This window comes from Lemur catta, chromosome 4, assembly GCF_020740605.2.
Source record: "Lemur catta isolate mLemCat1 chromosome 4, mLemCat1.pri, whole genome shotgun sequence".
Classification (NCBI taxonomy): domain Eukaryota; kingdom Metazoa; phylum Chordata; class Mammalia; order Primates; family Lemuridae; genus Lemur; species Lemur catta.
The window spans coordinates 54,790,882-54,815,019 of NC_059131.1; the positions used below are offsets into that span (position 1 = coordinate 54,790,882).

The 24,138-nt window shown below is 45.5% G+C and overlaps 1 protein-coding gene across 1 annotated transcript; it reads right to left on the bottom strand.

Annotated features, from left to right (window-relative positions):
- Positions 1-6,170: 6,170 nt before the first annotated feature.
- CD207 (CD207 molecule) lies at positions 6,171-10,922 on the bottom strand. Its single transcript, XM_045548885.1, has 6 exons — positions 10,791-10,922; positions 10,587-10,703; positions 8,410-8,784; positions 7,690-7,841; positions 6,825-6,943; positions 6,171-6,321 (listed from the first exon to the last, which is right to left on the bottom strand). The coding sequence occupies exons 1-6, from the start codon at positions 10,864-10,866 to the stop codon at positions 6,171-6,173; spliced, it is 990 nt and encodes a 329-aa protein (XP_045404841.1). The 5' UTR covers positions 10,867-10,922.
- Between the last annotated feature and the right edge of the window lie 13,216 nt (positions 10,923-24,138).

Consider the following 24,138-nt stretch of genomic DNA (forward strand, 5'->3'; position numbering starts at 1 on the left):
CACTTGCGGAGTTTTCGGGTGTGTGTGTGTGTGTGTGTTTTAATGCCGGGGCGCCAATCCCTCAGTTCTGATTTAATCAGTCTGGGTTGCAGTCCGAGCTTCCGGAAATACATATACACAATATATGTGCAAATATACATTTACACAGAAAATTTTAATGGATACGCCCAAAACTTTCTTTAAAAATTTATTTTGAAATAAATAAAAGTTTCAGGAAAAGTTGCAAGAACAGTAACAAAGAGCTCCTGTATCCCCTTCACCGAGATTCTCTACTTGTTAACTTTTTTTCACATTTGCTTTCTCACTTTCGTTATTCTTTTCCATCTCCTTGGAACTATTCCCTTTCTGAAGTATTTAAGTTGCAAAGGCCGGGCGCGGTATCTCACGCCTGTAACCCTAGCACTCTGGGAGGCCGAGGCGGGTGGATCGTTTGAGCTCAGGAGTTCGAGACCAGCCTGAGCAAGAGCGAGACCTCCGTCTCTACTAAAAATAGAAAAAAATTATATGGACAACTAAAAATATATATTAAAAAAATTAGCCTGGCATGGTGGCACATGCCTGTAGTCCCAGCTACTCAGGAGGCTGAGGCAAGAGGATTCCTTGAGTTCAGGAGTTTGAGGTTGCTGTGAGCTAGGCTGATGCCATGGCACTCAAGCCTGGGCAACAGAGTGAGACTCTGTCTCAAAAAAAAAAAGAATAAAAAATATTTTGAAGGATAAAAAATTGTTTAAGTACAACAATAAACAAATACAGATCAGAAAACAATAGAGCATAAGAATGATTTACATAGCATTTACACTGTATTAGGTATTGTAAGTAATCTAGAGATAAAGTATATGGGAAGATGTATGTAGGTTATATAAAAATACTACACCATTTTAAATAAGGGACTTGAGCATCTGTGGATTTTTGTATCCATGGGGGTCCTGGAACAAATGCCCCGTGGATACCGAGGGATGACTGTATAAAAAATACATTTGGGGCCGGGTGCGGTGGCTCACGCCTATAATCCTAGCACTCTGGGAGGCCGAGGCAGGTGGATTGCAAAAGGTCAGGAGTTCAAGACCAGCCTGAGGAAGAGGGAGACCCCGTCTCTACTAAAAATAGAAAGAAATTATATGGACAACTAAAAATATATATAGAAAAAATTAGCCGGGCATGGTGGCATATGCCTGTAGTCCCAGCTACTCGGGAGGCTGAGGCAGTAGGATCCCTTAAGCCCAGGAGTTTGAGGTTGCTGTGAGCTAGGCTGACACCACGGCACTCACTCTAGCCTGGGCAACAAAGCAAGACTCTGACTCAAAAAAAAAAAAAAAATACATTTGGTCTTTGTCTGGTTACTGGCTCAGAGCTCCTAAAACCCTTGGAGTTTCCTGAGTGGTAGGGGTGTCTTTCCTTTTTCATAACAAGCCCCTTATGACTACACCTGGGTTTATGCTAGTTAGATGACTAAGGGTGGACCCCTGGCTAGTTTTAGGATGAGGGGATGGTCCCAGAAAGACCAAACATGTGTTTAGAGGTTGGAACTTTCAGCCACCCGCCCCAATTCTCCACTCCAGGACCTCCAGGTAGGGGAGAGAGGCTGGAGATTGGGTTATAAAAACTCTTTGAAAACAAGATTCAAGGATCTTCCAGGTTGGTGAACACATCCACATGCCAGGAGAGTGTCAAACCCTGACTCCACAGGGACAGAGTCTTCTGTAGTCAGGACCCCTCTGGACCTTGCCCTTTATACCTCGTCATCTGGTTGTTTGCATCCTTTACAATAGACTCTAACTGTAAGTATAGTGTTTTCCTGAGTTCTGTGAGTTGTTCTAGTGAATTATCAAAACTGAGGGAGTATTGTGGGAACCTCCAAATTTATAGTCAGCCAGGGAGAAGTGTGGGTCACCTGGGGACCCCACTTGTAACTAGCATGCTAAGTCAGGGTGATTTTGTGGGACTGATGCTTTAGCTTGTGAGATCTGTGCTAACTCTGGGAGTTAGTGTCAGGATCAGTTGAATTGTTGATGCCCAGCCTGTGTTGGAATTTTGGTTGGTGTCAGGAAAAAAATCACACATTTGGTGTCAGAAGTAGGGTCAGAAACCAAAAAAGAGTCCAGATAGGCAAAGCAATCTGGAGCAAAAAGAAAAAAAAGAGCAATCCTGAGCAAAAAGAACAAACGTGAGCTGGAGGCAATGCATTACCTGACTTCAAAATGTTACAAGGCTATAGTAACAAAAACCAGCATGGTATTGGTATAAAAATAGACACACAGATCAATGGAGCAGAACAGAGAACCCAGAAATAAAGCCACATATTTACAGCCAACTGATCTTTAACAAAGCCAACAATAATTTGCACTGGGGAAAGGACATATTCTTCAATAAATGCTGCTGGGAAAACTGGAAATCCACATGCACCTTCCCTATCCCTCCCCCACCACTCTGCGACCCCTGGGGTCCCAACTCTTATATTTCCCGTAAGAACACTATCTGTCAGCAGGGAATAAAACCCAGGAGATTGCTGTGTCCTTGCTGAGAGGTTTCTATGCTCTCTGGCTGGACAAAAACAAATGGACATTCTATACGTTAATACCAGAACCACTTGACAGCTGCAATCACTCACACATTTGTTTTTCCTGTCCCTGTCGAAGGATACAGGGTTGCTCTTAGAGATCCAAAAGTTTAGCTACTGCAGACCTCTAACTGCAGAAATCCCAGGAAGGTTTTCAGTCATCCAAATCAACTCCTACATCATAGGTTAGTTGTCTTCCAGAGAGCAGCTAGATCCAACAGTGTTGATGAAAAGGAAAGACCCAAGGCCTGCAAACAGGTGCCAAAAAGTAGGGAGGTGCTTTATATTAAAAAATGTGATGGCAGTAAGTCAACGACACAGGAACCAACTAAAAGAGCTCCCAACGGCCAAAGGTGGAATCATTTGAGTAAGAAAATCAATAAAGTAGTATTGGATTATAATCCAAAGTATAAGATAAATATCCATGAATCTATACTGATATAAATGAATGTTTTAATAAGTAAATAGATAAATCTCCAGTGCAGAAACAGTCTAAGTAATTTGTGTAGGTACTCCATTCTCAGGAAGGTAGAGCATAACTCCCTACCCTGTAGGTGTGGGCTGCACGTCGTGGCTTCCTTCCCAAAAGTACAATACGTAAGTGTGGGGAGGAGAGTAATTTTATGGTGAGTAAACTTGGCAAACACTACCTCAGCCTGGAGATCAAAGTCAACATCAACAATGATGAATCATCTTGATAGTATGTACCCTTGATGTGATGTGACGTGATGAGAATGGCACTTTATCTCCTGATCTTCCTCCCAAAACACATCACCCCAGTCTAATCATGAGAAAAACACCAGACAAATTCCAGTTAAGGGACAGTCTACAAAATACCTGACCAGTGCTCCTCAAAACTGTCAGGGTCATCAAAAACAAGGAAAGTCTGGGAAACTGTCACAGCCAGGAGGAGCCTAAGGAGACACGATGACTATATGTAATGCAGGATCCTACATGGGATTCTAGAACAGAAAAAAGATATTAGGGAAAAATTAAAGAAATATGAATGAAGTATGGATTTCAGTTAATAATAATGTGCCGATATTGGTTCATTAATTGTGACAAACATACCATACTGATGTAAGCTGTTAACAGAAGGGGAAATGGGAAACGGTGTATGGGCACTATATTATCTTCACAATTTTTCTGTAAAGCTAAAATTATCCTAAAATCAAAAGTTGTTTTAAAAAAGATGTTAGGTAGCTTATGGACTCTCAGAAGACCAGAGAGGCAAACTTTGGCATCTCTGCTGGCAGGAAGAATGCTCCAACAGCACTGAGACGCTTCCAGGAACAGCCACACTAATCCCGTCTGAGACCTGAACAAGCACCAGGACAAATCAAAGGTCTCTCATGGTTGAGTCCGACTGATGGGGCGTCGGTTACATACCTGCACCTTTCCGCAAGGAAGGCTGTACATGCTAACTATATTTCTAACTGGAGAAGGTGGAATTCAAAATACAGGACAGTACCTGAAACTGCTCAGTGTGAAGGAAGGACCACAGAAGTGTGGCCAATGTTTTCCCCAGGGACGTGGTTCTAGTGCGTGTCGGTGGATCTTGTTATTCCTGGAGGCAGTTAAGCTGTTAAATGCAATAAATCATTTGTCATCTTTCTTTAAAACAAACAAACAAACAATTAGGATCATGTCCAGCTGCCCTGCCCTGCCCTGCCCCACTTCATTTCACACCGCACTCCTGCTACGCCGGCTTCTCCCAGCGCCTCAGACGTGTCCCTGTCGCACTTTCTGTTCCCGCTCTTTCCTCGTCTGTGCCCCTGACTGCCTAAATCCCGCTCCTCTTTCAAGGCTCAGCTTACGTGTCTCCTCCTCAGGAAGCCTTATGAAATCCTTTGGTTTTAGACTTCCATAGAGCAATACAAATTCTCTTTTTGAAAACACACGGACTCTATCATTAATTGGATAACCTGTGTATGTTTCCTCCAAAAGTGGTCGCTCAGTCAGATGACAATACTTGACGTGCCCTCTCACTGCTGCAATAAAATATTCCTGGAAAATCTATACTTTTGTATTTGGATATAAAAGGACAGAAAAAAATACTTGACTCACCCCTACTGACTGACTAATCCTAATTCTTGTGGACATATACTATATAATATTTTATCTTTTAGTTTTTATGCTTTCTTATTCTACCTATCTAGTCTTTTTTTTTTCTCTTCTTGGTTTCTTCCTCTTTCTTTCTTTCTCCCTTTCTCTTGCTCTTTCTTTCTCTCATATTATATGGGCTACACTTTCTTTGCTTTTATTTTCCTAGTGCTTTGGAAGATAGACTATTATGTGGGTGTTGTATGTGTGTTGGTTGTCTAGCACTTTCCCTTTTCCTTACAAAGCACCCTGGCTTCTGGGATTGTCAGCATCATTCCTGACATTGTCATGCTGGTTGGGGCTGGGCCCTGAGCTCAGGGGCTACCACTGGTTCCCTTGCAGATCCCACCCAGCTAGGGTTCTGGACCACCCCCAGCAGGGCAGTTCGTTGCCACCCTCATAGATCTCAGACCCTCTTTTCTTCTACCTCTCTGTTTCCACTCTAGATCCCCAAAAGTCTCCCTGCCAACTTTCTTGTCTGTTTGTTTGTTTTTGTTTTGTTCTTATTTTTTTGGTCACAAAATGAATGACTCTGCTTTTATAGCATTTCCAGGGCTTGAGCTTTCCTATTCCTTATGATTTTTGACCCCCCAACTGTTTTTTGAGTTTACCCCAGAACTTCACATCCAGTAAAGCCGACTGCCTTTCCCACACATTCACTTGTACAACCAGGAACGAAAGAGTGCACACAGAGGCCTTGACCCAGGCAGCATTTTATTCTAAAGAAGCTTTGAAGTGAACCCATTAAGGTCCTGAAGGCCACTTCCCCTGCACAAGGCACAGGAAGAGAGGAAATGCAGAAGAAAGAAGAGGGGCAGGAGAGGTGAGGGAGGGAGACTGAACGGATGCTGGGCGGAAGGCAGGGCTGAGTGAGCTGAGTGAATGGGAGGGAGAAGGGAGGCTGAGTGCTGGCCCCACTCTGAACGGGATGCATGGTCATGTCAGCCCCAGGTCCGAACCAGGGAACAGGAGTTCAGGCTTCAGAGGACTTGGATGAAGAGGCCACTGGGGACATGCCATGGGCAGGGTCACCAGGAGCAGAGCTCCTCCCATAGCAAATACCAGCCACCTGCCAGCCACCAGCCCTGCTAAGTGGGGATTTTGGGGAATCGACCGGGAAAAGCCCTGAGTGACAGTATCAGGAGAATTGCTTGGTTGGTCTGAAGCAACTTCTATGTGATGAAACTGAAACTTTTCTGAGGGAGAGGAAAAGCCCAAGGTGTTGCCCCAGATTACAGTCCTGATCCTCGTTACTGAGGCAATTTGGACTTTTAAATATTCTTCACCTGCGCCTCCCACTTTATCCCAAGTTCTCCTGTCTACTCCAGCTGCCTCCATGGGGTTAGAGAATTGCCAGCCAAGGCAGATGGACTCCAGAAGGCCACTGGGACAATTTTGAAGCAAGAAAAATTAAGGTGCAAAGTCATCCTGGAGTATGAAGGAGAAAAAGGCTTTTCCTCAAGTTCAATGAGTGGTGGAGCTCAAAGGTTGAGTTTGGGGGCCAGGCGTGTCATAGTTCTGATGGGACGTAGGGTCGCTTACAGATGAAAGGGAACTTTTTGTCACAGGGGCCATCATTCCAGGACTGAAGTGAGGTCCTCTTTATATTGGCACAGTGTTCATTGTTCTCAGTATTATTGGGCTCACCTGGAATCCAGAACCTACCAAGTGAAAAACCAAAGAAACATTTACTTACAAAGTTGGAAAACCGAGAAGAACTTATCTCCAGTGAAGAAATGAGTTGCTTCAAGCCCAGCTTTGATCCTGGGTAATGGCATAGCAAGTTTCTGCACCTAAGCCTAAGAGGAAGGGGATTGGTAAGACCTCAACCTCTAAGCTTTCACTCACACCCCAAGGCAGGGACAAACCAACCCTCCGCTCTGAAGCCCCTACACAAACTCACACTGCAAGACCTAGACTCGGGACAGGATCTCTGCTAAAGCTAAGTAGAAGCCTTGCTGCCAAACCCCAGAGGGCATGACAGGCCACACATTTGTCCCAGGCCCCACAGCCAATGAGTAGCAGAGTGTACTAGATCTCAGTTCCAATGATCCTGCCGCCCTAGGACAGGAAAGAGTCAGAAACCCTGTGCTTGAGGGGCAACCCTTCGTGTCCTGGCCTTGGCCAGGGAAAGTCGGGCTGGGCAGGGGGTCTGGGTGCTTACCTTGCACTCTGGACCTTGTCGAATGGACTGTCATCAACCCAGGACCAGACCCCTTTACTCCCTGTTTTGGTCAAGCCAATCCAGTAGATAAGTCCTGCTGTTGCCTTAGACAGAAACTCCTGCAGGGAAGACAGGATGAGCAGAGGCATGGCCACGACTGCAAGTTTGAGCGTCTGTCTCTGGTTGTTCTTCCCACGTCCTCAGTGGCAGCCCTGAACCCACAGACACACTGTGCACACTGACCTCTCTCGAGCCTCTTCCTGCCCTCGCCCAGAGCCCAGTAAAGTTAATATTCTACCCAAGTCTTTAGGACTAGTTAGATGGCAGGGTTAAGACTCTAGAATCTGCTCCAGAGCCCAGGCTCCCACCTCCCAGAAGGAAGGAGCTGGTTCAATATTCTGCCTTGCCAGGCAGGAGACTTCTTGAGTCTTGTGGGATCATTAATACTGTTCAAAAATATTTCTGTTTTTCTGGGCACAGGAAAAGATTGTATCTCCATGCCCTCTGAAGCTAGGAGTATGGCATAATTTACTTTGGCCAGTGAAATATGAGCAGAAGTGACCTGTGTTATTTCTGGACTGAAGCTTCAAGAGCCAATGCACGATCTGCCATGTTTTCTTTTCCTGACTCAGCAATTGTGGAAACATGTTAAGGTGAAGTCTCCTTCAGCCTGGGTCCTTGAGTAACCACAATGAGCAGAACCCCTCTGCCAGCCCTTGTTGGACATGTAATATAAGTGAGAAATAATCCTTCCTTAGGTCACTGATATCTGGGGATTTTTGTTACCACAGCATAATCTTGTCCATCCTCCCTGATCTGGTGGCTAATACATCCTCTTCACAGAGCCCATAGGAACAGCACTCACCTGCTCACTCTCTGAGGTCACGGAGGTCAAGTGTGAATTCCTGAACAAACAGGACTGCTGGGCACTGTACCAAGTCTTTGGGGTGGGAGAAAAGTAATAGAAGTTCCCCTTGAAGTACCTCCAGCCTTGAGAAACCATCTGTAGAATGTCATCTGGAGAACAAGGGCTGAAGGTGAGTGCTGGTGTTCCTGTTGTCTCTGGGTGCTGGCTGGGTGAGGGCACTTAGGTGGGATCTCAGAGATAGCAGTGAATGGGGCTGGGCTCTGAGGTCCTTTGGTCCTTGTGTAGGGGACTGGAACACTCTCACAGATCCTTAAATCTGACTGAGGCTGATAGAGCCTCTGGGATTAGATGGACAGAGTGCAAGAGGATGGACCAAGAACCCATCTTTCGCATGAGGGAGAAGCATGACAAGTGGCTGAGCCCCTGGGTTCTAGGAAAGGAAATTGATAGGAAATCACTAGGTGTGGGCCAGAGGGACACTCCCTAGTGCTTTCACATGCTGCACCTTGGTGTGGGAGCCTAAGCTGGCCCCTAAGTTCTCCCCAACCCCAATGCTAAGCCCTCTCTCCTTAACTTTCTAGCCCATGCCTGCCCCTCTCCTCCCCTCCCCTCCACTCCCCTTTCCTCTCCCACTAGCCCAATGACCTCATGTCTGAGACAGGAAAGGTCCCATGGGCCACTGGTCAGCCCACAGTATCGTTTTTCTGAGCCACCTACTTTGTTGTTTGAGCAACTTGCTGATATTCTCCAAACTGCTCTGGAGTCCCCGGACTCTTACATTTAAAGCGCTGGCTTTATCCAGATCTGCTTTTAACTCCGGAATTTGAGCATTTAAAGTATCAACTTCCTTCCAACTTCTTGTTAAGTTCCGGATCTGTGTGTTGGCCTTCTCCACACTGGTTTTCAACTTGAGCATCTGAGAATGCACATAATCCAGGCTGGCGTTCACCATCTGGATCTGCAGACTGGCTGCCTCCACGCCGCCACTGTTCTTCTTAATTTCAGAACCCAGGGTGCTGATGTTGTCCACACGACCTTTCAGCAACTGGGCATCGGTCTTTACATCTGACATTGTGCCCATAAACCAGGGATCTGTTTTTGATACAGTCAAGAGATCAGCTGAGGGGACCCCCAGGGGGGATGTGGGGGTATTGTCAGGTTGATAAAAGGAAGAGAAGGGAAGATGACAGGTTCAAGCTTCCCAAGGAGCCAAAACAGTCCAAGGAGCTATCCCCGACCCTCCAGTCATTCATTAATGTACAACAAATGTGCAATGGGCAGCTACCACGTGCCGGGAACTCAGGTGGATACAGACAATGGGAAGATTGAAAAAACACAGGCTCTCTGTGAGAGGACCTCACAGGCAAATAGCAGGGATTAAAAGCCAGTCCTGAATTTTCTGAGTATTCCGGCACATTTTGTAAAGGGTGTCCTCCATCCCCCCGTCATTCTCCCCAGCACTTGATTCTCTCCGGACCCCATCACTTGATCGCCAGCCCTCTGCTTTCAGAGCCCCCAGCAATGGCCATCGGCTAGGGCAGCTCCACCCCTCCGTGTCTGTCCATGGGCCCCTCTGTGACCATGGGAAGGCCCAGACGTGCAGACTCCTAATCTGGAAGTGGCATCTTCTCCAGAGAATATGGAAAGGGGGATTACAAAACCATTTCTTCCTTTGCCCCACCCATTTTCACATTCTGCTCAGGTCACAGGCTTGGGTACCAGAGAGGGGACCAGAGATAAACCAAGATGCTCAAGGGCACATCGTGTGGAAAAGACCATCAGAGACCAGAGGTCTGGGATGGGACAAGTGACAGTGGGGTGTGGGGAGGACTCCGTTCAGAGGCTGCACATCTGAGATCAAATATGCCCCAAGGCCACAAAGGGGAATACAGAAAACAACAGTTGCTCGGGTTCCCTCACTCTGCCTCCTGGCAACCTGGCGGGAGAAAGAAGGCTCTGCCAGCAGCAGAGGCCATGAAGCCTGGCAAAGCGGGAAGAGAAAGACAGATAAACCACGCAACAACAAAGGGGTAGCAAGGCTCCTTTGACATGACCTTCACAGGGACAGGAGAATGCAGAGAGCATGAGGGGGGCCTGGTGAAGGGACTGAGCTGTGGAGATTTGTTCACTTGTTGAGCAGGTTCTCCCTCTGGTCAATTGGGGCCGAGGTCACACTGGGGGCTCAGTCCCTGACAGGACCAGAAAACATTGCAGTCATTGTCAGGGGCTGTCCAAAAGGCTCTGAACCCAAGGGCCACAAACCTCAGAGTGATAGGGGGTGTGGGGGAAGAAAATGGCATGGATGAAAAAATAGCTGAATGTTTCCTGAGGACAAAAGAATGTGTCCTTGAAGAGGCCAGGCACGGTGGCTTATATCTGTAATCCTAGCACTCTGGGAGGCTGAGGCAGGAGGAGGCCAGGAACTGGAGAGCAGCTTGAGCAAGAGGAAGACCCCATCTCTACCAAAAATAGAAAAAATTAGCTGGGCTTGATGGCGAGCACCTATAGTCCCAGCTACTTGGGAGGCTGAGGCAGGAGGATCCCTTGAGCCCAGGAGTTTGAGATTTCAGTGATCTATGATGATGCTACTGCACTCTAGCCAGAGGTGACAGAAAAAGAATGTCTAATAAAAAAAAAAAAAAAAGATTGTATCCTTTAGCACAAACATGCAAGCACTGATCCTAGTCAGAAGAGTCTCCCTGAAATTGGGAAGGAAAGAGCAGCAGCAGACAGAGCGCTCTGTTACCACAGGTGGAAAGAGGAGAAAGGAGACAAATGGAAAGGCCACAGGCAGGAGAGAGCACTGGAGAGCAGAGAAGAGAAGGTCTGGATCTCGAGGGAGCCCACTGGCCACAGAGAAGGACTAAGCCCAGGTGAGAAAGTGTGAGACTTACAGAGGATGGCCTGCAGCAGGACGGAGGCAACCAGGACCAGCGTCAGGCAGATCAATGCAGCACGGACCGTGGGTGCTTTCCTCAGGACCAAACACAGACCCGGCTTGGGAGGAGGCTCTGATGGAAGAAGAAGCAAATGTTTACTGAAGAATTATCAAAGGGCACAGAGCACCAAGCACATTCTGAGCAGAAGCCAGTGCTTGCCTTGTGGCCAGAGGGAGATGTTCTGTTTGTCCACAGTGAAGTGTGCATCAGGGGCCTCCCTCTCTGCAGCCTTCATCCTGAAGGTTCACCCTTGCCCTGATGCACAGGTGCTTCTGGCTGCCTGTATCCTCAAGGACCATTTATGCAGAGGGAACAGGAAGTAAGTCCCACAGCAGATCACCATGTCATCCCAAACTTCCCCATTCCTGACTTAGACACCTCGCCTAGCCTAGGCCAAAGCTCAGTCCCCTGCTCAAAGGTCTGAGCTTTCAGGAAGAGGACATTTGTCTTCCTCTCTGGGGGTCTGTTATATAGACAACCACCCTGTCCTAAAGCTATCCCATTTCTCTTGTAAGACTCTCCTCATCCATCATCCATCCATCCATCTATTCACCCCACAAATACATTTGAGTCCCTTCTAGGTACCAGACACTGTACTAGACATGGGGCCACATGACAAGTAACTCACAGTCCTTGCACTCAAGCAGCTCACAGTCTGGTGGGAGAGACAGACCTGAGCAAATATATTACATTGCAAGGTGATAAGCATAACAAGAGATGGATATGCTCAGTTCAAAGGAAGTACAAGGAATGGAGTAATGGTAAAAAGCTCCAGGTGGAGGGATAAGCATATTACAAAGGATGGGGCATAAGACAGCATGGAGTGCTTGGCAAACTGTAAATAGTTCCAGAGTTGTTGGAATGTAAAGGATATCATGGGGTGGGGGGTGACTAAAGAGCCACCCAGGGTCAGATCATGAATGAAGATCCTTTTGGATCATGTTAAGGAGCTTGACCTCTGGCTTTGTGGGTGACATAGGGTCAATGAAGGACTTCAGGCAGGAGAGAAACGAGGCCAGAGACATTGTAGAAAGATCACTCTGATGGTGATGAGGAGCATAATGTAGGGTGTGGGATGCCTGGAAGCAGGGAGTCCAGTTAGAAGACCACTGCAATAAGATATTCTACTTCCTGTTATTAATGCATCCTAGCTGACACAATATCCCATTACAAAATCAACTGGGAGATTCAAAATGTAATGTAAGAGTTGGAAAATGGGAGAAAATATTTGCAAATTATACATTCAACAAATGACTAATATCCAGAATCTACAAAGAACTCCAACAAATCAGCAAGAAAAAAATAAGTAACCCCATCAGAAAGTGAGCAAAAGACATGAACAGACTTTTTTCAAAAGAAGACATACAAATTATCAATAAACATATGAAAAAATGCCCAACATCACTAATCATCAGGGAAATGCAAATTAAAACCACAATGAGATACCACCTTACCCTTGTCAGAATTGCCATTATTAATAAGTCAAAAAACAATAGATGTTGGTGCAGATGTGGTGAAAAGGGAACACTTATACACTGTTGGTGGGACTGCAAATTAGTACAGCCTTTATGGAAAACAGTATGGAGATTCCTCAGAGAACTAGCAATCCCGCTACTGGGTATCCAAAGGAATAGAAGGAAAAGAAGTCATTATATCAAAAAGACATCTGTACCTGAATATTGATCGCCACATAATTCTCGAAAGTGCCCATCAATTGAAGAGTGGATAAAGAAAATGTGGTACCTATTAATATACACCATGGAGTACTACTCAGCTGTAAAAAGGAATGAAATAATGTCTTTTGCAGCAACTTGGATGGAGTTGGAGACCACTATCCTAAGTGAAGTATCTCAGGAATGGAAAAACAAACACCACATGTTCTCACTTACAAGTGGGAGCTAAACGATGGGTATATATGGACATAAAGTGAGATGATGGACACTGGAAACTAAGAAAAGAGGAGGGTGGGAGGGGGTGAGGGACCAAAAATTACCTGTTGGGTACAATGTACACTATTCTGGTGACAGGTATACTAAAGCCCTGACTTCACCACTATACAATTCATCCATGTAGCAGAAAATACTTGTACCTCCTAAATCTATAGAAATAATAATAATTTCTTTAAAAGACTTGGGTTTTCATCCCTGCTTACTCCAGCATGTGAACTTCTCAAACAGAATGGGGAGGCTCTGCAACATCAGACTAGGAACCGTCCTTTTTCTGTCTCCTCTCCCATCCACTCTGTCCCACCTCCTCTCTCCTTCCCCTGCAGCCCTAAATAGAGAGTTATTAATACATATGTGAGAGATGCTTGGGGTTGAGAGGGGCTGATCTGGGGCTCACTGAAGCACTAAATTTTCTCCTGGGTGACTTCACATGCTTTGAAGAAGTCTGCCAGATCTGAGAAACTTGGTAGCATAGCAGACTCTAGACAAATATTTCTTGGAATGTAGGAAAGAGGGGAGAGAAAAGGGGGAGGGAAGGAAAAAAGAAAGGAAGTCAGTCCAGATAATTGGAGGATGGATGGATGGATGGATAGATAGATGAATGAATGGATGGATGAGATGGGATGAGGGATGGATGGATGGATGGATGGAGGATTGGTGGGTGGATTGATGGATGGATGGGATGAAGAATGGGTGGATGGAGGATTGATGGATGGATGGATGGATGGATAGATGGATGGGATAAAGAATGGGTGGATGGACAGATGGATGGATGGATAATAAATGAATGGAAGATTTGATGGCCGATCATGACTACTGTGACATCTACACAGTCTGTGGACTGGGATCTGCCTTCCAGAAGCTACTGCTTCTTTCCACTCTCTCCAGAAGTTCTCATTCATTTTAATAGCACAGCCATAAAGGGAGGTGTGATTTATACATTATGCAGGAATGAACAAAAGCTCTGGCCACAAGACTAGAAAGCTGATCTGGCCTTGTTGAGTCTAAACCAGTGCAGCTGGATGACAGGTGGTATTAGGGGCCAGGGTTGGAGGTTAAATTGTCAAGGCCAAGGAAATAGCTACCAACACTTGCAGGGGCTTCTGCTGCCTTCAATATTTGAAAGGCTCCTGTCTTCCTCCTCAGCCTGGCCCCATCTGGCGGCACCTTGTACTTACGGGCCCTGCTGTTCTCTCTCCAGCTGACTGGGCCCCATGCTGGAGCTGCTTATCTGCCTGGATGAGGGAACCCAGAGAGGATCCACAACAACCTTCCAAAGCCCTGGGAAGAAAGCCGGATGACAAGGATGGTGTCCCATTTGTCCTGTCTCATCTCTTCCCTACCCACATGTCAGTAGCTCCAAGCCTGCTGTCGGCTCTAGCCTTTGATGTTAGCCAATCCCTAAACTAAGGGCCTGGCTCTAGCTCACTGCCTGCCTCTAAACTTTTGTGAACATACCCACTCCCTTCAGGCTGCTCATTTGTTGCAGAGCCTTGGTTCCAGCAGGGCTTAGAAGGTGTTAGAATGTTCTGCTTCTGGACTGTCATGCCTGGTACCCAGTCTAACTCCAGAGTCAGCCCTGCTCCTGGGACCTGTCCCTACATCCACAACCTGCCATAGTTCAGGGCCTAGGGGTGGAGAAGAATCCAGATTACTCCAGATCCTTGTAGAAGGTGTCTATCAGGGGTCCTGGTCTCCTCCTGGGCATTTAAGGGACAGAAGCTGCCATACAATATACCTTGGGCATGTCTGGTCCCTTCCCACTCTGTGAAGATGTTGAATGTACCCAAATCTGGTTTGTAGCTTGAGTTATCATTGATATAGCCCCCAGGTGGAAAAGATCAGGAAGCCTCACCAAGTGGGGGCCCATTGCGTAGGAAGGGGCTGGGGTCAGGGAACATTCATGCCAAGTGATGGAAATGGAGGCATCAGGTAGATACCACTGATTGCTGGGCAAAAGGCCAATCCAGCACGAGGAAGCTGAGCAAGAAGCGTAGAGTCCCAGGCTGTGGGGCCCTCTGGGGTTTCAGAGGAGGTGGGTGTGGAAGTTCCAAACCATAAAGAGTTTCATTTCCCACTTTTCAGGGAGAACGTGAGCCACAAGCTATTTTCCTGTACCCCAGTTCATCGGCAGGTATCTACGGAGCACCTCTCCCCTGCAAACCTCCGGAGGCACTGCCTGGCCCCCAGCCTGGGAGGAAAAAAGACAGGGCAGGAGGCAGGTACGACAGCCACACTTTCCAGCCAGCAGAGTAGGCAGTGCTCCTGGACACTCGAGCGATGCCCTGCTCTTCCTAAAAGAAGGGGAACTCTGGCCACAATTAGAGTGACCAAAAATTACTCCTGTGATGAAGGAAAGAGAAGTCTATGCTCATTTTCTTGTTTCCCCTTTCCACATGCTCCTGGGATTCTAAGACCGTCTCTGGATAAAGAGGAAGGAAACAGCTTGGCCACCTGTTCCCCTTTTCTGGTTGGGACCAGCCTTATGCTTGGAGGGGGGCTGTGGACATAATCAATGAGAGTGGAAAGAGGCCCGGGGTGTTTGATATGCCCCAGCAGTGCTAAGAGCCATCTCCAAGGAGTAGTAATCCAAGTCCCTCAGTCAAGGGACTCAGGCATGGAGGACACTAGAGTGGACAATGAGCTGGGGAGTAGGGACAGGGCAGAAGAAGAGAGGAAAGGAGGGGAGTGGTGGAGAGGGGAGGGGTAGAGTGACTATGAAACGAGAAGAGGTAACTATTCCAGTGGTCAGGCCTGGCCCGCAGGCCTCAAAGGAGACTCCTGTGTGTAATGTGGGGGATTTGACCAGCAGCCCAGACAATCAAGGGATTTCATGCCAGCCTCTGAACATGCGCCCTAGGAAAAGGGGACAGGGCAAAGAAACCAAGGAGTGGTAGGTAGGACCATTCATCCCTCTAGAGCAGTGGTCCCCAACCTTATTGGTACCAGGGACCAGTTTCATGGAAGACAATTTTTCCATGAACTGGGGGTAGGGAGAGTTTGGGGATGATTCAAGCACATTACATTTACTATGCTGCCAAACCTCTCTGCTAATGATAACCTGTATTTGCAGCCACTCCCCACCACTAGCATCACCACCTCAGCTCCACCTCAGACCACTGGGCATTAGATTCTCATAAGGAGCGCCCAACCTAGATCCCTCGCATGCGCAGTTTACAGTAGGGTTTGCACTCCTATGAGACTCTAATGCCACCGCTGATCTGACAGGAGGCGGAGCTTATGCAGTGATGCAAGTGATGGGGAGTAGCTGTAAATACAGATAAAGCTTTGCTTGCCCCACCACTCACCTCCTGCTGTGTGGCCTGGTTCCTAACAGGCCATGGACCAATACCAGTCTGTGGCCTGGGGGTTGGGGAGTACAGCTCTAGAGTGCCTGCTGTGCACCAGGAACTGGGAGACAGCAAGGAAGAAGGCAGCCATAGACCCTCAGAAAGTTTTCCTCCTGTTGAAAAACATTTCACATCCTTAATGCTAGGGAGAAGGGAAGACTCTCCCAAGACTAAAAAGGACTGAGGATACTACAGGGGGCCTCCCCAGGTCTCCCTTGACCCTGATAATGGGTTCCTCTTTTTTAAGACTTTATGTGGGGCCAGGTTCCTTTGAAACAGTGACAATAGGCCAGACCCTACCCACCAGGCTATTATAGCCGTCACAACCAGTGTGATATATACGTGGGTGGGCAGCCTAGCCACATGGAAGAACTGCTGTGTACCAGGGAGAGGGGTTGCCCTAAACTATTCAGGTCAAAGAACTCTTGCCTATGTCCTTAGTGGGAAGCAAAGTCATGTCAGAAAAGTAATGAAAAATTCTTGGGAAAAATGTGCATAATTTCTTTCTAAATCTTTTATTTATTTATTATATAACTAATGATATTGACTATAGAAAAAATCCAGGTTAAAAAAAATACCCAACATACAGGAAAAAAAATTGTACCCACAGTTCATTCTTGCTAACTATCCATGTGTATATGTATATATATCTACATCTATTTCCATAGCTATGTCTAACTATAACTATGTATATATTTATATAAGTATATAACAAGAAAATTCCTGTTTGTTTTTCCTAGCATCCTTCCCCATGTCAACTCCACTTCTTTTTTTTTTCTTTTAGGGACAGAGTCTTGCTCTGTCACCCGGGCTGGAGTGCAGTGGCCTGATCACAGCTCATTGCAACCCCAAACGCGTGGGCTCAAGAGATCCTCTGGCCTCGGCCTCCCGAGTAGCTGGAACTACAGATGCATGCCACCACACCTGACTACCTTTTTTATTTTTTGTAGAAATGGGATCTCACTATGTTGCTTAGACTGGTCTTGAACTCTTGGCCTCAAGCAATCCTCCCTCTTCAACCTCCCAAAGTGCTAGGATTACAGGTAGCATGAGCTACCATGCCTGACCTCACTCCCATTTCTGATAACAAAAAATCTCCTTCCACTGGGAAACTACTCCCCTTTCTCAATCTTGTTATTCAAATGGGGCTGCTAATCCTAGCTTCCGCCATGCATAGGAATGGGCATGTCACAATGATAGGTTCCAGGGTTTGGTCAGGAAGGCAGCTCTCCTCTCTCCTTAAATTAATAGCTATATAGATATAACTTTAGAGCTACTAGTAGCCAGTCCCCCTGTCATGTTAAAGAGCCCAAGACAGTAAGAGCAATACAGAGACAGAAGCAGAAACAAAAGATGAAGAGGCAAAGGGAGAGAGTCCTGATGCCTTTGTGTGCTGGATCCAGTTGAACCTGAGTTCCATCCCCCACAGACACTGCCTTTCTTAGTTTGGTTATATGAACACAAACAAAAACAAAACACTCTAATTTTCATTTGAATTTAGTTGGATGAACTTCTGTTTAATACTCATGTAATTGGAGTCTCCAAAGGGGGTGGGCAAGGGTAGAAATATATTCAAAGAAATAGTAGTCAAAATTTTTCCAAATTTAGGAGCTACTGATTCACACAATAATGTGGATGAATGCATTTTACAAAATGAAATAAGCCAGACCCAAAAGGCTATATATTACATAATTCCATTCATATGACATCTGAAAAAGGAAAACTATAAGGATGGAAACGGATTAGTGGGTTGCCAAGGGTTGGCAGAAAGAAAAGTGGTTGATTAAAAAGTAGAGGTATGGGGGAATTTTAACGGTGATGAAATTGCTCCATGTGGTTTTGCATTGGTGGACGTATCACTTTACGCATTTGTCAAAACCCATAGAACTATACATCAAAAAGAGTGAAGTTGATATATGAAAAACCAAAAAAAAAAAAAATCAACAAAGATGTTGGGGATCCCAGATGGAATGCAGACTGTGACAAATGAACCCAACTGTATTACAAATGTTTGATATAACATTTGCATTAAAAGGGATGAGAGAAAAACAAAATGACCGAAAAAACGTTGTACATCAGTATTTTGACTAAAAACTATAATACTAAGACAAAGAGAACTGTGCATAAACACTGTTCTCTAATTGGTAAATGTACTTCTCACAGGGGTATGGGTTAACAATTCTGAAGCTGCTTTATATGTATATTGGGGCTGAACAAATAAGTAATGGACAGTGAACAATAAGAGTCCCATTTCTCACTGTTGAAGAAAGAAATTAACAGATAAGAAAGACAGACTAAAATGTACCCTATAATACTGGGCTAGAAGTTGGAGACATCAGTATGAACTCATATTTACCTTCATATATATATAAATGTATATATATATATTATATCTGTATGTATGTATAATTACAGAAATGTAGAGATGTGTGTATGTATGGGTTAGTATACATATATCTGTTACCTAGCTTTGTTGGCTGAAAGAGCCTAGAAAGAATGACGCTCTAGTAGCAACAAGCACACACAACACCCAGATCTTGGTTTCTAAATACCATGCTTCAATAGCAGAAACCAGGAATCCCTGGAGAAATGGCTGATTCTAGGGCTGGGGAGGGGAAAACACAGATGAGCCTGGAGTATCTTGTAGTATCAAAAAGTAACAAAGTGCTCAAAAAACAAAAGGATAGCAGCATGTCAAAAAACCATAGGAGCCAACCTGAAAGAGCTCCCAATGGTCAAAGCTGGAGCAGTTTAGGCAACAAATTAAATGTTTATAAAACAAAATATAAGGGGGGGCGGGCAAGGGAAATATATGTAACCTAAACTTTTATACCCCCATAATATGCTGAAATAAAAAATATATATATAAAATAAATGTATGTAAGTCCAGACTAACATAAATAAATGATCTAATAAAAAAAATAAATAAACAAGGCAGAAGACACTAATTTTCCTATAGGAAAATCCCAAATAATAAACATATACTCCTCCCTCCAGGAGGTAGATCTTAATTCTTCCCCCTCCCAATTGATTTTTGGATATTGGTCTTGTATATAGCAATCCTACAAAACTTACTTACTAATTCTAACAATTTATCTGCGATACTTTGAGTTTTTCGATATATGCAGTCATATAATCTGTGAATAATGTCATTTTTATTCTTTCTTCCCAATTCTGTTTTTTAGTTTTCTTGCCTTATTATCCTGGCAAGGACCTCCAGCTGTTGAATAGAGGTGGTGATTTGGAACATCCATGTCTCATTCTTGATCTCAAAGGAAAAGCTTTCAGCATTTCAAAAGAAGACTTCTAAAATGAAGTAGTTCTGCATTTCCTGTGTACCTCTTACTCACCTCCCCATAAAGAAGAGGAGATTTTGCTTCCTATGTTGGTTCCCTACTGCTGCTATAACAAATTACCACAAACTTAGTGGCTTAAAACAATACAAATTTTACATTTCAGGATGTCAAAAGTCAAAAATGGGTCTCGCTGGGCTAAAATCATGGTATTGGCAGGACCGCACTCCTTTCTGGAGGCTCTAAAGGAAAATCCACTTCCTTGCCTTCTCCAGCTTCTAAGGCCACCCACACTGCTTGGCTCACAGCCGCAACAGCAGGTTGAGTTCTTATCATATCCCGTCACTCGGACACTGAGTCTGCTCTGCCTTTCATTTCTACTTTTAAGAACTCTTATATTGAGCCCACCCAGATAACCCAGGATAACTTCTCTATCTTAAGGTCAGCTGATTAGCAACTTTAATTCCACTTTGCCATGTACCTTAATATAGTCATGGGCGCCATGACTATAGGAACCTGGGACTGTAGGACATAGACATTTTTGAGGCCCTTATTCTGCCTACCACACTTCCTCACCATGTTAAGTGAGGGCAGCCTGAATAAAACCATTTAGAAAGCGTGGCATATGTCCCTGGAGTTTGCGAGATATCGAGTTTGGTACTGGACACAAGAATGAAAAGGATAAGGTAAGAAGCTTCGGCTAACCACCTGCCTTGACACAGCAGAAGAGAGATGAAAGACAAACTTGGGAATAGTCTGTTCTTCTAGAGATTGGTGAGGAAAAGATGTGTCAGTGGACCAGACTTGGACTCTTTCTAGCAGGAAGTTATTCTCAATTGACTGAGAGAGGCTGTACCAATAAGGACTGGATGGTCAGACCACAGTAAAGTAGGAGCTGAGGTGCGGCAGGAGCAGACAGCCAGAAGATGTATCACCTGAGCCCAAGAGAACTGCCCGCAAGAGATTCCCCAGCAATGCAGGTATCCTAAAAACCCCAAAAGCACACCTGAGAAAATGAATTAGCATTTAGAATTTGCTCCAACTAGAGGTTGCAAACATGAGATTTCAACTGTTCCAAACGAGGAAGACTCTTCTGCCACCTGGAGCAAGGCACAGTTTTCTTGGGGAGGAGGAGTGGTGGGAGGAGGAGAGCAGGGTGGGGAATATGACAAAAAGTGACCGAGCTTTCCCTCCACCACCTCAGACTTCTAAGACTGGCCTTGGGAAGGGGAGAAATGATAATTTGGTGAGAGTTTGCATTTTTCTGATTATGTGACTGAATGTTTTCATATATTAATGTGATCAAAAAAGCTATAATATCTGCCTGAGATTTTTCCAGGGGCGAAGAAGAATGAGTCAGGAAAGCAGGTTGACATGGAAATGATGGCAACAAATAAAGTTGCTTTAACCATCCAGCTCATTCAATAAACCACCGTAAGCTACTTAACCCTTAAGAGTCCCCACAGCTCCACAGACCAGAGACCCCTCATGGGATGGGAACCACAGCCTCCTCCATCACCTACACCCCCAGCCATTCTCAGGACCACACAAAGGGAGCTACTATGGTGAACTGCCAATTATTGCCTTGGACAGAGAAAAAGACAAGAGGTAAAAATGAGAGTAGCCACAGGCTTCATGAGAAGCAATGTCATGGGACACCCAGAGGAGAAACCCAGGATCAACGCTGTCCCCTTAACCACACTGGTCTGGAGTTAGCACTAGTTCCTTAGCAAGGAGGAACTGAAGATGATGACAGCATAACCCATGACAGATTTTATACTTCATTCATCCACATTTCACACTGCTCTTGGCCACGGTCCCCTGCGCCTGGTTGAGGGAGGAGTAATAGAATGAGAGTTGATCTCTCGCCTCCATGTATAATGTATAACTTGTACAATAATCACCTAGTCCTTGACCACATGGATCTTGGCTGGTGATTGGAGTCAAGTTCCAACTGCCCAGAGTAGGTAAATCCCAGCAAGTGTCCAGTTCTGTCTTAGTGAGGTTTTTTCGTGCTGCATGCACTACTCATTCAACCTGAGCCCAAACCCACAAAAAAGAACAGAACCCCCAAAACACAAAATCCCACAATAATATGTTCCATATCACAAAAGACATTCTGTCCTCTGCAAACAAAATCATTAAAGCCAATAACTTATGCAATCCCAACATATGCCCACATTCTAATGAATTACAGCACTGCTCACTTTACACACCAGTGCTGTGTAGGGTTCCCCCTAACTTGCCCTTCCAACTTTAACAACAGGTTTCCTTCTCCAAACATTTCCATTTTGCTCTCTTCCAGAAAGTCAATGAGATAACTGCTCTCAGCTGCAAATTTATGCTTCTGGTTTCTTCTTCCGTCTTACCAAGGTTGTAAACTTCTTGCCTCTACTAAGATCTTGAGCTGACTCTGTAGCTGGGTCTGTCACCATAACTAGAACCTAAAACCTTCATGTGCCTCCCACTGCTCCACAGAGATGTCCCTGAGGCTGCTGTTTTCATCCAGGTCTCTTAGAACAAACGTCTTCCATCATATCTATTGGGAACATCCCCACAGAAATGGATGGCAACCTCACCTCTCAATCATTGCCTCAGGCATTCATTTATTCATCCAAAGAAATGTCTCAAGTGCCCACTGTATGCCAAGCTCTATGCTAGATGTAGAGGTTTCAGCCTTAAAAAAAGCACCCATGGTCCCAGCCTTGCAGAAGAGTGCAGTTCTCTCTGGATAATTCTTGGCCTTATTGAAGGTAACAAAAATAAACTATATATTTGATTTAAGCCTAAAACAACAACAAACATTGTGAGTTAAAATGGTATAGAACATGGCATTTTTCCAAAGTACTTCTATTTAAAACATAGTGAAGAGATCACAGAGTTACTTGCTTTCATTTCCTGCAAATGAATCCATTTCTCATGACATAGCTGACTCTCAACTGGTCAGGCCTGCATGAACTGCATGTTCACACTGCCCTCCCCTTCCCCTGGTGGGGTGGGGGGAGAATGAGAGCTATACATCTAGGACCTTCTGGTGGTTCTCAGCCCTAGGAGCACATTTGTAAAAATGCCAGCACCCAACCACAGAGATTCTGACCTAATCAGTGTTGGTTGGGGCTTAGGCATCAATACTTTTATCAGCTCTCCAATTGAGTCCTCCATGCAGACAGGGCTGAAAACCACGGATCCGGTGGGAGAATATGTGTCTTGGAGCAGAATCCTAGCTCTGCCATGCACCAAGTGGGCGGATGATTTGGGGGAGCCTTGGTCACCCAAGACACTTCTGGTGACATGAGATAACTTCATGGGGGAAACACCCAGCTCAGTGTTGCATAGTAAGAGTTGCTCAGTCTACATGATTGTTGGGTGAAAATGTCTGTCAGCGCTTGCCCAGAGTTAATGATCTTGAACCAGAAAGGGAAAAGAAAAGCAAGCCATCTTGTGGCCAACAAAACAAAACTACAAGTTTCATAGCTCGACAACTCCAGAGCTTCATGTGTGTGCGCAGGGTCTTGAAAAAAGCAAGCCGTCACCCATCAGTCACACGCATGGAACACAGAACACATTCCCAGAGAGTCAAGAACACACCCAGAACCCCTCACCAGAGAGCCAGCCAACAGATGCTCACTGCATGTCCTCTGTGTGTCAGGCCCCGCAGTGGTGCAGAGCTGTGAGGAGCTTACAATAAATACACCACAAAGAAGTACATCAGATGCTGTGGGAAGTGACATGAAGGAAAAGTGCATGGAGTCACCAGAGCATGTAAAAGAGAAGCTGGCTTTGTCTGCAGGATTAAAATCACTTCCCTGGATGGAGACATTTCAGTTGAGATATAAGCGGAAAGTAGGAATAAACTTTCATGGCAGAGGAAAAGGCATTGGTGCAAGAGTGGGGTCCTGAGGGAATGTGGCACACTGGAAGAATGAAGGAAGGTCGGAGAGACTGGGACAAAGAGATGGCACAGCATGGTATTTGAGAACAAAGGTTCTGGAGCCAGACCACCTAGGTTCAAATCTGGGTTGGCTGCTTTCGAGACAGAGCTCTGGGCAAGTTATTTAACATCTCTGTGGTACAAATGCCTCATCTGTAAAATGGGGATGATAATGACATCTACCTCACAGGGTAGGGATTCAATGAGCTAATACAAGCACAAGTATATAGTAAGCACTCAATAAATGGTATTATTGTGATTATTAGTAATAGTAATGATACCCCTACTCTCTCCATCTAAGGATGGGAGCACTCCTCTACCTAGCAACACGTTGATTACATTGAACCCTTTCCATGAGTGATTGGCCCAGAGTGGGAGAATATTTTTGTCCCATGTCAATACTCACCAAAGAGCCCCCTAACATATATTGTCAATAAACAGTAGGCCAGACCAGATGGCCCTTCTGTGGGTGAGAGTCAGCCTCTTTGCCCAGCCTCCTGTGTGATGACCCATTGCACTCATGTTCAAAGTGTCATGGATGGGGGCATCAAAGAACAGTGTGCCCTTCTCTCCAGGGCTGCCACTGCTGAGTGCCCAACCTTCCAACACAGCAGCTAACTCTGAGCCTCAAAAGGGTACCATTCCCTGCGTGGATCGAAGTGCCACCTGATGGAAAGTTGATGGCATTGGACTCCTGCCATCATGGTGGGGGCAGTGTCTTATCCTCACTGACAAAGAAATTTACTTTGGATTTGGATTTGTTCTCACTGTTTGCCACACCTCTGTCAGCAACATCATCTACAGTCGCTTATTGACTGTCATGGCATCCCATACAACACACCCTTTTCCAAGGAACTCATGAAAGACAAAAAGCAATGGGCTTGTGCCCATGGGATTCACCCTACTTACCATATACCCCCTCACCCAGAAATAGCTGGCCTTATAAAACAGTGTGCTGGCCTATTGAAGAGTCAGTTACCGGCTGGA